This window comes from Gossypium arboreum, chromosome 8 (assembly GCF_025698485.1).
Source record: "Gossypium arboreum isolate Shixiya-1 chromosome 8, ASM2569848v2, whole genome shotgun sequence".
Classification (NCBI taxonomy): Eukaryota; Viridiplantae; Streptophyta; class Magnoliopsida; order Malvales; family Malvaceae; genus Gossypium; species Gossypium arboreum.
In genome coordinates this window covers 117775983-117790347 of record NC_069077.1, presented here as the reverse complement: position 1 = coordinate 117790347, position 14365 = coordinate 117775983, and the positions used below count along the sequence as shown (strand labels likewise).

Sequence of the window (14365 nt, the reverse complement as noted above, 5' to 3'; positions counted from 1 at the left end):
TCATAATCCGCCCTTTTTGAGATACCTTGCCTTTAAGGCATAACAAGTTTGTTTATATTAGACCGTTTTAGCCCACAATATCTAATAGATTGTTATCTGAGTGACCATTTGAGTTTACAAATCCTTTTGTATATTGGTTTCCTATGGGATTAACTCTATGGCGGATATACACGCAATAGTTTGCCCTCAAAGAGGAATAGTCTTGACAGACATAACTGCCACTTGGATAATCCTATAAGTACCTCTTTCTATCCTTAGGTTCCAACTAACCCCTATTTACCAATTAGACTGTCTGGGTATATACATTTATGCATCATTGTATAAGTTACAGTTTCAACGAAGCCTTATACTGGGAGTGAATCTCTCCTTACTTTTCCAAGACCTTCCTCTAACATCCAGAGTTTCTTAATGGTGGAACCTTACCTACGATCTACAGATAGATCCTCTTTTGTTTGCCTATATACAAGGCATTATCAGTACGGCATCCCATAATTGGTTTTAGCTGGGTTACAACCATATGCCTTACCGGCTTCCTTGCTTGTCGTTTTGGTAGACATTTCTCATTTCTAATACTTTTGCATTATTCGACTGATTCCTCAATCTTGCTGGCTAGCTATCGCTTGTCAACATTTGCAATTTTCTCACTTGTGTAATTTTTCCATAATTACCGTCCTAGTCGACTACCCCATTTTTATTGTCCCGATGGACTATCCCATGTTCACCGTCCTGGTGGACTACCCATCGTTTATTGTCTCGGTGGACTATCACATGTTTAATGTCCTAGCAGGCTCTATTGGTTGCCATAGTCGAGCTATGATCTTACAGTTGTAATCCCTATGTTTAATGTCCTGGCGAACTATCCCATGTTTACTATCCTGATAGATTCTATTGGTTGCCATAGTTGAGCTATGGTATTACATCTTAACCTTTTTGAGGTGTCACCTCGAAGGACCCAATAACCGTTTCCACGATGTCATCCCAAATGATCTTACTACTATCGCAATGTTGCTCCATAGAGTCGATAGACCGTTGTCATGGTGTTGCTTTAGCAAGCCAGTCAATATTATTCTATCTCACATCTAACCTTGATGCACGAATACCGCAGTGTCCCATTTGTAAGGCCCGAAGCTCCGCATATCGTGGTTTATAACCTACAACATCAGATTGTGGAATTTAATGAAAATTTCATTTTCCTATCTATCTGCTTATTCCTTCATACAACAAATCCTACTCCATCTATCCCATCTTTAATTTCCCTCCATACTCCACAATTCATAAACACGCAGACACATGCATATCATCACATAAACAAAATACCATGATATACGCTAAGTTTATATATAGTACCACAACCATTTCATGTATACCAACACACTTGTAGACATTCATATACTTACTCATCCTTATGCATACATATAATTCTCAAACAGCAAAGATCATACCAACTATATAACATTCAAAGCACATCCATGTATGGAGTATAAAAACTCACCTGATGCTTATTTGCTTCATCAGCTTAGATTTTCTGAATGTCAGAGCTTCCATTCTCCTGGCAACTAAGCATGATAATCAAAGTCATAAAATAAATTTAACATTCCCACTTAAAAACTCAGTTTCTAGAAACATGCAAAACCCCATAAAAGTTAGGGAAATTTTTAACTTCATTTCTTAAATTTACGAACATCGGAGGACTTAGGACTTTACCAGTTCATTGGATTTTCTACTTTTCCAACTCAAATCTCATAATCACCACTTTATGTAAAGCTTCCTAGAATTATCACTTCTTCAGAGTAACCAAAGAAGAAGATGGAGAAGAGAATAAAATTAAACAAAGTAGATAAAAGTTCACCCTAGGAATTCATTTCTCAGCTATTTATAGCCCTTCACACATGATTATCAACCCCATAAAAATTATCCATCAGTAATCATTTTGTTTCCTACTGAGGAACTAGTTGGTCTTAATCAAATCGAATTAGAATTAGGACTCAACTATGTCCAAATCAACGACTAATTTTTTTTATTTTTCAGTAGAACCCGTCAACTTACGACTTCTTTTAATTTAACCCCCAATTATTCCTAAATTTCAGACTTAAGGAAAAACCAGGTGTAACAGTAAATGTTAGCTATGAGAGTGTGTTATTATTACCATATAGATACAATTAATAGATAAATGAAAATTTTGAAAAATCCAATCTAATAAATAATGAACAATTAAATAAAAAATATAGAAATTACATTAAAAAAAAAAAGAGAAGAAATCCACACTTGTCATCATTACATGGTTTTGTACCTTATTATATTAAATATACTAGTTTTCTCACCAGCACAATGCACATTAGGGACGGAGTTAGGAGGCTGACAGAGGCTCTGGCCCCCCTAAAATGTAAAATTGTAACATTGGCTTTTTAAATTTTACAAGATTTAATTGAGTAAAAGGTAAAATTATAATTTGACCCTAAAATGATAAAATTTTAATTTATTCCTTTAAAAATTAGAAAGATATAAGTTATTGCAATTGTGAAATTGTATTTTGACTCTCATAAAATATACAACTTAATTCTATTCTCTTAACAAAAATTTCTAGCTTCACACTTTATGCACGTGATAAAAAAATTGCACAGTATAATATATGCCCAAAACGTAGAAAAGATAAAATATGTGATGATATTTTGATATTAAAAACGGTTTCAGAATCATATATATTACCAACATTTACATACTATTAATTAAAATTTTAATGAAGCAATATATGAAAGAATTAATAACTAAAAATATAAAATTTGGTTTAGAAATTAATATAAAGTTGTAATAAAAATATTAAAATATGTGTAAATAATTTGGATAGAGTACATCAAATCATATATATAATATAATTTAACAACAGTGTTTATTTATAACACAATTACATAAATATATTAGTTTAATAATGTTTTAAAATAAAAAATAATATTATATATTAAAAGTAGATTTAACAATACTTAAAAGTATTTTATAAATATAGAAGCATTTTAATTAATTTCCGTATAGTGAGTGTGAAATTTGTTTAAATATATAAATCTTAAAATATTTATTTATCAAGGAAATGTATTATTTTGGTCTTAGAGAAATATTAAATAAAAATAATGTATAATGTAAATTAAAATAGTGAATTATTATTTTAAATAATTTTTTTTTAAAAAAGGTAATTCAACAAAGCAAGTATACCATTTTAAATAAACCAAAAATTTTCCTATAAAAAATATATAAAAGAAACATGATATGGTGTAATATATAATATATAAAATATGATTCTAAATATTTGAATTATGCCAACAAAGACTTGTATTTTTTAAAAGAAAAGTATATTTTGTTGTATATATACATGTGATATTGATGTGTGGAAATTAAACCCGACCCGACTGCTTTGGGAAAGAAAACAAACAATTGGAAGGATATTTGTGAGAAAACGATATTATTTGCAACTTGTTTAATTTAATTAGACGAAATGCAATATATACTGGGCCAGCTGCCACTCACAAATCCCGTGTGAGAGAAACGAGAGAAGGGAAAAAAAAAAAAGCAAACAGAAAAGGAGAGGAGACACGAACCCAGAATTAAAGAAAAACTACAGCAAAGAAAGGTAAAGATTCGATCTACAATCTTCACATATTCCAATTCTCACGCTTTTTCGTTTCCTTTCGTTAGAATTTGCAGTCCTCAAACTCAATTAGATTTGCCCATTTTTAACTAAAATTCATATGATCTGGCTTCTTGATTTTGCGTAAGATTCAGATTTAACACTTTCTTAACAAATCCAGTTTTAATTAAGCTTTTTCATACTTCTGAATTTCATTTTTGCATGTATTTATATATAACCCATAACACATTTATTAATTTGTATGTTTTACGAGTTTCAGATTCTCTTTCAATCCTTGCCAATAAAGGCCCTCCTTTCTGCCCAAATTAGAAAAGAGAAATTATATTAATTGCCTTTTATTTATACATAAACTTTTGTGTAAAGTTAGCCTGAAAGGTCTCGGAAATTTTCCTTTATTGCAAATCTTACATTCTTCTTCTTATCATTATTAATAAAATTATTATTATTTGGTATTGCCATGTTTTAGGTTCTGTGTCTCCTGTTATTGCGGTTCGAAGAGATGATGGCAATGGAATACGAGAGTAACAATTGGATTTGGGACGGGGTGTATTACTGCCCACGTCTCTTTGGTGGCCTAATGCTAACGGCTGCCTTGCTTGGTTTGTCTACCACTTATTTCGGTGGAATTGGACTGTTCCCATTGTCATATGTTTGGTCAGATTCAGGGATCTTCCACAAGAAGAAGTGTGAGAAGAAGCGCATTCGAGTTTACATGGATGGGTGCTTTGATCTCATGCATTATGGCCATGCCAATGCGTTGAGGCAAGCTAAGGCTTTGGGAGATGAATTGGTGGTTGGGGTTGTAAGTGATGAGGAGATTATTGCCAATAAAGGTCCTCCTGTTCTGCCCATGGAAGAGAGGTACTAATGTGACTCTGTCTTTTGTTCAATATTTTATTTCATTATCTGTAGTTCATTTATGCCTTATCCTTGTGTTTTGCACATATAAACACTGCTCTTTTTTGAATCTTCATTAACTCTAATCACATGGAAAGCAGTCACGATGTCTTAGCTTATTAATGAAGGTTTTGAAAACTAGCACAGCTCAAAATTCTGTGATATCCTCATATGTGAAAAAATAAATTTGTTGAAAGAAAACAGTGAGGAAAAAGATTATCTGTGTACGTGTGTGCGTGCGGGTGTGCATGCATGCATGCAAGTCTATATGTAACCAAATCTGAAGTATGAGAATCAAGAAGCCTAATAAATTGTAACAGATTAGCTGTTTTACAATGGAACCTTCACATGCATGTAAAATCAGTTAATGAACAACATGAATTGCAGAGGCTAGTTATCTGGTGCAACAATTTCTTTTTCAAGAGCATGTAGGCAAGAAGGCTGTATACCTTAGGTATTATCTTTACTTCTAACTTATTAAGCTGTATTGAATTTAATATCTCCTATGCAATAAAGTTCTCAACTTTCAACTTGATTAATCTGCATGCCGGTCTTTCCCTTGATGGTTTGTTTGTCAACTCGCTAATGTTGGTAAGATTTTTGTAATTACTGTATTGTGTGGTTCCATGGATCTCATTGAAGTTCTCTCCAGGCTGGCACTTGTTAGTGGATTAAAGTGGGTGGATCAAGTAATAGCAAATGCCCCCTATGCAATTACTGAGCAATTCATGAACAGTCTGTTCAATGAGCATAAGATTGACTATATAATACATGGTGATGATCCTTGCCTTCTCCCTGATGGATCTGATGCTTATGCCTTGGCAAAGAAAGCCGGCCGCTACAAGCAGATTAAACGCACTGAAGGTGTCTCCAGCACGGATATTGTTGGTAATAAAAATTTTTCTTGAGATGTGTTCAAGATTCCTTTGGTTGAACCCTTTTCATCTACTAGCTTCTGTAAATTCCAGTCAGTTCTAATTATTTCACTAATTATACATATGTAGGAAGAATACTTTGTTCTGTAAAGGATACTGAAGGGGGTGGAGATCATACTAGCACACTTTTGAATGGAGATTCAGGTGAAAGATGTCATTCACAAAGGGCTCAGATTTCCCAATTTCTACCAACATCTCAGCGGATTGTGCAATTTTCAAATGGCAAGGTACTATTTATTTTCACACTAGCCAGCCTAAGAGAAACTAAGCTTCATATTAAGGATCCTTCAGAACTTTCTTTGAGATTAGCTCATTGATATAGTTACTTAAGAAATTATAATCTTAGGCAGCATGAACATGGAATAAAGAGTGCACTCTTTAAAATCTGTTTGCAAGAAAGAGTTATAGCCTCAAAAACTCCAAAGTGCTTGGCGAGCCTATTACTAAAAATTATACTAAAGTTATATTACGTTTGTCAAGTTCAGTTGGTAAAGGCATACAAAGTGCTAATTTCCTCTCCTTTGGCAGTTGACAATAACAAGAAAAAGATGATTTTATATCATCTTTCTTCAAATTAGGCTGGCTGAGCTACTCATTTACCATAGCTATTGTCTTGTTATGACCAAACCGGCCGACTGCCCTTCTGGCTTGTAGTCCCTTTGCAATGTTTTATTAAAGATGTGTTCTGTAGCATCATGAACGTAAAGGTCTGGATAAAATGCTTATGTAAATCTTTTGCTTGAAAGATAATTTTTAGGAAACTGATTAAAGCAATTTATTGGACGGACTTTAAAGTATAATATGGATCAATGGTTTGGAGCATTCATCACTTTGTTTTTCATTCTCTTTTTTTTATCTCACTAGTAGTAATATTGTTTCAAAATGGCCTAAAATTCTGTCATAAGTCAATTCCCTAGCACAAGGGATGCTTGCAACCATTTCTTGTAAAAAGTTTAAGAGCTATTTTCTTCTTTATCAGACGTGGGGGAGAGTGTGGGGGTATGGATGGATGTGGTGCCAATTTAGTTCTTTTGCTTTCTTTCTCCTTTTAACTGTATGTTTTTGAGAATGCATGGCTTTCTTTGCATGCCAATCTCATTCAGTTTTCTTCAGGGACCTGGACCAAATTCTCGCGTTGTATACATCGATGGGGCATTCGATCTCTTTCATGCAGGGCATGTGGAGGTATTACATCCCTTTGATACTTTTCTCTCATCTGAATATTTTTTTTTATGTTATTATGATTCCATAAATTTGGTGATTGCTCTCAATCAGATCCACATGTTATTCCAGTGTTGTTGTAAGATAAGCATTCTACTGTCTCATTGTAGCTTCTTTTAATACACATTTTGGTGCAAAATTTGAGCATAGCTTACTTTTATCTGGCTTGGCTACCATTGTCTGCATATATGAGCTGAGCACCTAACTGATATTGTTGCTCTATGGTGAGTAAATAACCCAACTGAAACTTTTAGTCCTGATGATAATTAAAATATAGGATGCCTATCCTGTAATGAGGATCCTTTAGATGTGCACTTTCTCTATCAAATTTTAAACTAGAGTGGTGAACACAATATTGTTCAAAGGCTGGGTGTTGATGCAGCTCAATCTATTTAATAATTTAGGTTACTACCTTTGTGATAGTCAAAGGCATAATTGATTTGTAGGGACCCGTGTGGGGAATAATTACTAAGTTAAATGCCAGAAGTTCTAAATTATGTACTTCATTCTTTTGATTTAGTGGTCTCCCAATGTTGAGTGAAGTAGCATGACATATATAAGATTTAAGGTAGGTATGATTAGAAAGCAACATTACCCCTTACTTTCAAATGGGAGATTGCTATTTGAAAGCTCATTTGCGTTGTTGAAATGCTGTAATCTTCATCATACTACCAAACAGCTAATTAATCCCAATATGGCACCATCTGATGTGTTTTGTTGTAACATTTAATTACACTTTGTAATTGAGAACCTTTTTTTCAATCAATAACATGCTAGTCTGGATGTGGACATCTTCTGACTGATCCTTCAGGGAAAAGGTTAATTATTCTCATTTGTAAAGGACATTGCCTTAAATATGGAAGTGGTCTAATGCTTCATCCTTAATTAGCTGATATTATTTTTCATAATGAAGATCAGAAAATGTGCTCATATATTCATTGGTTAATCCACAACAATGTTTGGTGTTAAGAAAGCCTGTGCTGGGACTTACACTGCCATCACCACCCGCATCTAATGTTGGTGATGGACCATATATCTTGAAAGTCCTATGAATGCATTGTGATCCTTTGGTGGATCAACAAAGAAAATAGAAACTGTAACAAAAACTTGGAGGTTACTGCTAGAAATATGCAGTTAGTCATTGGAAAGGCAGAAAAAGGTTTGGAGTTAGGAAGGAGGACTGCAATGCTGAGAATGATATGTTCTTGTGGCTACTGAATAAGATTGAAGAAATTAAGAATATTAAACTTACGAGTTTATGATTTCTGATTGTTGGAGAAGAGGAGAAACAACCTTATTTATTTATTTATGTTTTTGGGTGAGGGGGCCCTGGCTGGGTGAGGATTTGTCTGAAAGAGTGAGAGAGGGTATATACCATCATAAACTTTAAGACCTGAAAAGAAAATGCTATAATTTGTGATCCACTGATCTACGTTCCATGTTATTTGTTTTTCTGGAAAAATGAAAGTTCTGCAACTGATTCCATGTTGTCCATGTTTACTCAGATCCTTAAGAAGGCTAGGCAGCTTGGAGACTTTTTGCTTGTTGGTATCCATACAGACCATATTGTGAGGTACTTCATTTATTTTATGCTTCGTTTATCTTTTTGTTTTGTTAGTATCTTTAAATTTTGTTGTAATACTTGAGTCTAGAAGGTTGAGAGTTAACTTCAGATACACGCTTGTAAATTTGCTTATCTAAACTATATTTAAGCACTTTATTTAGTTGGTGTCACCCTTAACCGGGCCACTAACTCAGCTATGAAATTATAAAAATATCTCTTCTTTTAAATTATAATTAATATTATTATGATGACACTTTTTATTTTCATACTTTTGTGTTATCTTTAATTAAAAGATTAAAAATTACAAATCCAAGGTCTGAACACATGTTCAATAGTATTAAAATACAAGTTCATTACCACTCAACTTACATTCATTATTGAATAATTTTAACAGAAAATATCTTTAACATACAATATTTCATTCATCTTCTATACTACATTTAAGCACTGTGCTGAGTTGGTGTCACACTTAGCAGCTCACCAACTCTGTTACGAGATTACAGAAATACCTATTCTTTTAAATTATAATTAATATTATTATGATAACACTTTTGTCTTTTCATACTTTTATATTACCTTCAAATAAAAGAATTATAAATTACAAATCCAAGGATTGAACATATGTTCAATACTATTAAAATACAAGTTCATTACCACTCGACCTATATTCATTATTGAATAAATTTTAACAAAAAATATTTTCTTTCACCCGCATTGTGGGTGTGACAAATTGTAGTGTTACTAAAGAGTTTCTATATAAGATATTACTCATGCGTCTACTTTGCATGCAGAGAGCACAGGGGGATGCCTTACCCAGTTATGCATGTTCATGAGCGCAGTCTTAGTGTGTTAGCTTGCCGTTATGTTGATGAAGTTATAATTGGTGCTCCTTGGGAAGTTACTAAGGACATGGTGTGGTTTTCTCTTGAATTTTATATTGCTATGTCTATAAATTAATCTGTGTATAAGATTGTACGTCCCTTCGATTACGTATCTATTTATTTGTATCGGTTTAGCATAGTTATTTCCTTGGTGGTGGCACAAAAATATGCAACAAGCTATAGTCTGTTGGCTGTAAGTTTTAACATGACCTAATCATGGTGATGAGGACCTCTATTTTCATTTTTAAGCATTTGAAGTGAGCAAAAGGAAAGGGTCTCGGTTCGATAAGGGGGAATAAGTCTTATTTTCATGTATTCCTTATTCTTATTATCCATTTTATCAAATCTTGTACAAAATAATGCATCCAGAAACAAGAATTTAGATTCAAGCCTTTTAAAGAGTAGACACATCCTCCTTATATGCCAAAGCATGTCCATCCATTAAATACTTGTGCCATACTGCTTGATGATTTAGTTGTTACTAGTTTCTGTAGTCAGGTCTTGGATTTAGAAATCCCCCCTCCTTCTCAGGCCTGAAAAAATACAAGAAATATGTTTTTCTTTTCATTTCTTTTCTTTAAGAATTACTCATTTTTGTTTGTTGTTAACTGGTTGTGCATTTCTGTACTCTCTACAGCAATTCTATTGGTAATTGCATTATTGCTGCTGCCGCTGCTACTACTACTATCACCATTGCTATTTGCTCTCTCACTCTTCAAAATTGGAAAGCTGTCATGGCTCATAATATTTCTTTGTTTTAACAGATTACGACCTTCAACATTTCTATTGTTGTGCATGGAACTGTTGCAGAGAGTAATTCTTTGTTGCCTGTAAGTTTTCAGACCCTCTTAGGATTTAATTCATTGTTATGACCCCTTGTGTCTATGGATTTGGAAGAATTGCTGATTTTGCTTTGTACAGGGTGAAACTGATCCATATGCATTTCCGAAGAGCATGGGAATTTTTCGGTTGCTTGAAAGCCCAAAAAGTTTAACCACGAGTTCTGTATCCCAAAGGATAGTTGCCAATCATGAGGCTTATGTGGTACTACTTACTTACACTAGACTGCATGGGAAATTTTATTCTTGTTTGATTATTTGATGCTTAAATAGAAGTGGAAATTGATCGGCAATTGTTCACATTCTTTCAGAACAACATTACGTGCTAGACATTTAATTTATGGATTACAGATTATATCTTGGCTATGGATATTGTTGAAACTTTTTGCATGAGGCATGCACTGAAAGGAGTGTGCTTCTAACATCAATCGCATTTTGTTGGTCATTTTCAATTAGAAGAGAGATCAGTTGTAATTTTCTAGTTCCTTTGTATCTGATTTGCGTATCAAAATGTCTTACTAGTAACCTGAATCATGGATGTTTTCTACATTTACTAGTTTCTTCATTTTAAGTCCTGCAAGATAGTGTTATTTCAGATGTTTAACCCTTTACTGAATGCTTGGATATATTTAAATATCATCTCTATCCTCAAAATTTTCTGCTGAATTTCAATGCAGAAACGCAATGCGAAGAAGGCACAGAGTGAAATGAAATACTATGAAGAGAAGACTTATGTCGCAGGAGAGTAGCTGATTTAGGTTTCTAATGTTAGCGAGTTTGGTACAGCTCTTCATGCTGCCTTAACAATTCATATTGATGTAGATGATTATATCAGCCTGTGGAAGACACAGACAGTATTATTGGAAGATAGAAAGAGTGCAAGGCATGGCATCAATACCAGAAACTTCCAAGCCAACGCTTAATTTATATAATTTTTGTTATTCCAATTTTTTTTACCCCAGTTTTCTGAGATTTAGAAGAACCCTTTAATAATTTGTTTACTACGATGCTTGTAAACAATGTAATCACTGATTACTTTACCCCTCCCTTGGGTGGGGCGCATGATTTTTGTGTGCTTTTAATTCAAAAGCAAAGGTACTATGTATATTATTTTGATTGTTTCAGAGTGGTGGTTTACGATAAAAGACGTAACAGAAAACAATCATGTAATCAAGAGTGACCTGATTTGATATTTGGTTCTGTTTTCTTTTTGCTTTGCACGAACGAACGCAGAATCTCTTTTACCGTTAAAGAAAGGAAATATGACTCACGTTGGAAGTACAGAAAAAAACCATGTGATTGGAGTGATGAATCAGTAGCCGTTGTTTTCTTGTACATCAATTGAATCGGTAGCTTCCTGGGCAGGAGCCCTCATCAATATCAGCTAAATCCACGTCATTTGCCCACATTATTTTCAATTCCAAAAACTGAACGAGGAAATCGTATCCAACCACGAAACTCGGAAACTGCAGCAGTTATTACAACATGGTGAAGAAAAACATGAACTATTAGGGGAAAAGGAGAGCTAGAGATGAGGTTAGAATTTGAACAAGATAGAATGGGAACGCAACAGAGGATTACTATCATAATGAAGAGAACTATAGCTTGTTCTTGATTCTCAGGAAAGGACTCGTCGTCCTCTATAACGGAGGGCAAATCCGGCGACAAATAGGAGAAATTAGGTCAAATTCTTATTAGACCCTGTACTTTGCTTAAGTTGTGGATTTAGTCTTATATTTTCTGAATTAGTCAATTTTAGGCCCTATACTTTTTGAAATTTAAATTTTAGTCTTGATCCAACGTGGCACTTCAATCTAATTGGTTAAATTATGCTATTAGTCACATATATTATGCGTAAAGTTACAAATTTAGTCTATATTATGTGTAAAGTCATTAAATCTATTAATTATTTTTTTGCGAGTAATTACATTTATGATAATATGCTTGCCACATTAAAATTTGAAAATAGCAAAATTAATGAAAACTTGAAATTTAGTTTCTATACTTTTATTTCGAGGAAGTTAATTGTTCTAGTTTTCGATTTCAAAATTCATGTCTAACTGTTAATCTTTGTTAAAATTATTTTATTAAATTTAAGTTCATTATAAGGTACTTTTTAGTTACGTAACTACTAAGTGATGTTTCTTTAATTCTAAAATGTCACAATAACAAATTTAACAAAAAAAACTTTGTCAATAACCTGATCTGAATTTTAAAATTTGAAAATAAAAAAGGATGAAATTCCTAAAATTAAAATTATAAAAATTAAATTTTGAAAATTTGAAGAATATATAGACTTATAACCAATTTAATAATTAATCAAAACTAAAATTTTAAAATTGTAAAAAGTAAAAAAAAAAAACTAAAATAAATTATAAGCACTAAACTAATAAGTAATAAATGATTAGGTGGACGTCCCTCTCTTCAACTTCCCACTCAAACCAATTTTATTCTTTCGTCTTTCAACAAAGAAATTAACTTTGTTGGGTCTTGAACACACGAAACATAGACTGGCTGGTAAAATAAAAATAATACAAATACTAAAAATTAAAATGATTCTTTAGTGTGTTCAATTTTGATTGGATGGGTCCAACGATTTTAAGATTACAATTTTCTTACTATTATAACTATAATAGGTGAAGAATTGAATCAAATAAAAACAAAAACCTAAGTAGATGATATATTTATGATCTATGTCAATTATTTTCCTTTTATGAGATGTATATATTTAGAAACATCATTTTGTTTTATTTATGGTTATAATAAGAAATTTGATAAATTACCTAGAATTTTTAATATATGGCTTTATGTTTCGTTTTATTCAATTTAAGGAAATATCATTGACTTACTTTTCTTTATTCACTAGAATTTGACTATAAACCTCCAGAATGGTGTTTCTAACTTTTAATACATTGTCTTAGAATCTGCTTAAAAATTCGTAAGTATTTTTCGATTTTTTTATTTAAACTCTAATTAATGTAAGTTATTTTAAAATTATTTAACCTACAAATTTAGTATATCAATATATTCTTTTTCACTCTAGAAAAATAACTCATTATACAATTAAGTATTAGTTTTTACAAATTTTCTGAGAATTTTGTATTTAATTTTGAGGGTTTTTATTTTGAGTTTCGGGGTTTAATTTTATCTCCATCCCTGTACTCTTCGTTTTCCATTATAATGAAATTATCTTTGTCCGTAATTTTTTATCCTTTTCGAGGGATTTTTCTACGAAAAATATTTGTGTTCGATTGTGTCAATTTTTTCATTATTTTACTTGTTCGTTGTTTAACCGGATTTATCCCCAACATATTGGCACGTTTATTTTTTTTATATTATGATTTTTAATTATTTTATTACTTTGGAAATGTCTTAATTAGTTTTTGACATGTTTTTATATTATTCTCGATGTTTATGTTGGTGTTATTTGCTTGTGGTAAGAGTACTCTAATTTCATATATAATCTGTGGCTTAAGTACCAAAAATGTCTAATTATGTTAAAAAATCAATTATACTTTTAACCGAATGTTAATAATCAATTTAACATTGAAATATACTTTTCCATCGAAACTTTGACAAGTCGTTAAGAGCTAACATAACAACTGATATAGCAATTGGCATGGAAAATATGATGATGTGATGGTTGCTGTTGAAAGAATTTAACATTGAAATCTTAATTGAACTTTTAATTCTTTTACAAAGACTTAAACTTTTTTAGAAATCATAAAAGAATCATAAATAATTATAAAAGAGTTATAGAAAATTATATAAAATTAATAAAATGATAAAAATATTAAAATTTATAAAACTAGTAATTTTTAAAAATTTTAAATTTTAAATTTTAATAATTTCTAATAATTTTAAAAATTAATAAACAAATTACAACACCTTTATTTTCTCTCACACATTGCTATAGATCATACCTCAGGCCATCTTAATCAACTTTCCTTGCACTCATCTCTCTTCAACCAAAACTATTTCTCATCATTCAACTTAAGCAATCGAACACTATGAATAAATTCATAGTCACTCACTCAAACCCCTTATTTGACACCTTATACAAGTCTGATCAAGATTAACTTGAAGCTTTCCATTTCCTTATTATAAAAACAAAGACTCCAAACCTTTAAAATAAATTTTTTTATAAATTTTTTATAATTTTCACTATTTTTATAGTTTCATATTTTAATCTTTTTATAAGTTCTAATTTTTTTATAATATTTTTCATAATTATTTCATATTTTTCCATAATATATTAACAGTATTTTATAAATTTAATAAAATTTTATATTTTTCTATAACTTCTAAAATTTTTATAATATTTTCAATTTTTCTTAATAGTTTTTAAATGCTTTACAAAATTGTACCCATGATGTTCGATAGTTTTAAAC

General features: G+C 31.6%; 1 protein-coding gene across 1 annotated transcript; it reads left to right on the top strand.

Moving 5' to 3' along the window:
• Positions 1–3466: 3466 nt before the first annotated feature.
• On the top strand, positions 3467–11136 carry LOC108464174 (ethanolamine-phosphate cytidylyltransferase-like). Its single transcript, XM_017764319.2, has 10 exons — positions 3467–3619; positions 4104–4498; positions 5187–5422; positions 5539–5696; positions 6583–6654; positions 8196–8263; positions 9046–9166; positions 9900–9965; positions 10057–10179; positions 10652–11136. The coding sequence occupies exons 2-10, from the start codon at positions 4137–4139 to the stop codon at positions 10721–10723; spliced, it is 1278 nt and encodes a 425-aa protein (XP_017619808.1). The 5' UTR covers positions 3467–3619; positions 4104–4136; the 3' UTR covers positions 10724–11136.
• The last annotated feature ends 3229 nt before the right edge of the window (positions 11137–14365 follow it).

Coding starts and splice junctions, on each gene's coding strand:
- LOC108464174 (XM_017764319.2), top strand. CDS start 4,137: ATGATGGCAATGGAATACGAGAGTAACAATTGGATTTGGGACGGGGTG. Junction 8,264..9,045: donor CATACAGACCATATTGTGAG/GTACTTCATTTA, acceptor CTTTGCATGCAG/AGAGCACAGGGGGATGCCTT. Junction 10,180..10,651: donor CCAATCATGAGGCTTATGTG/GTACTACTTACT, acceptor ATTTCAATGCAG/AAACGCAATGCGAAGAAGGC.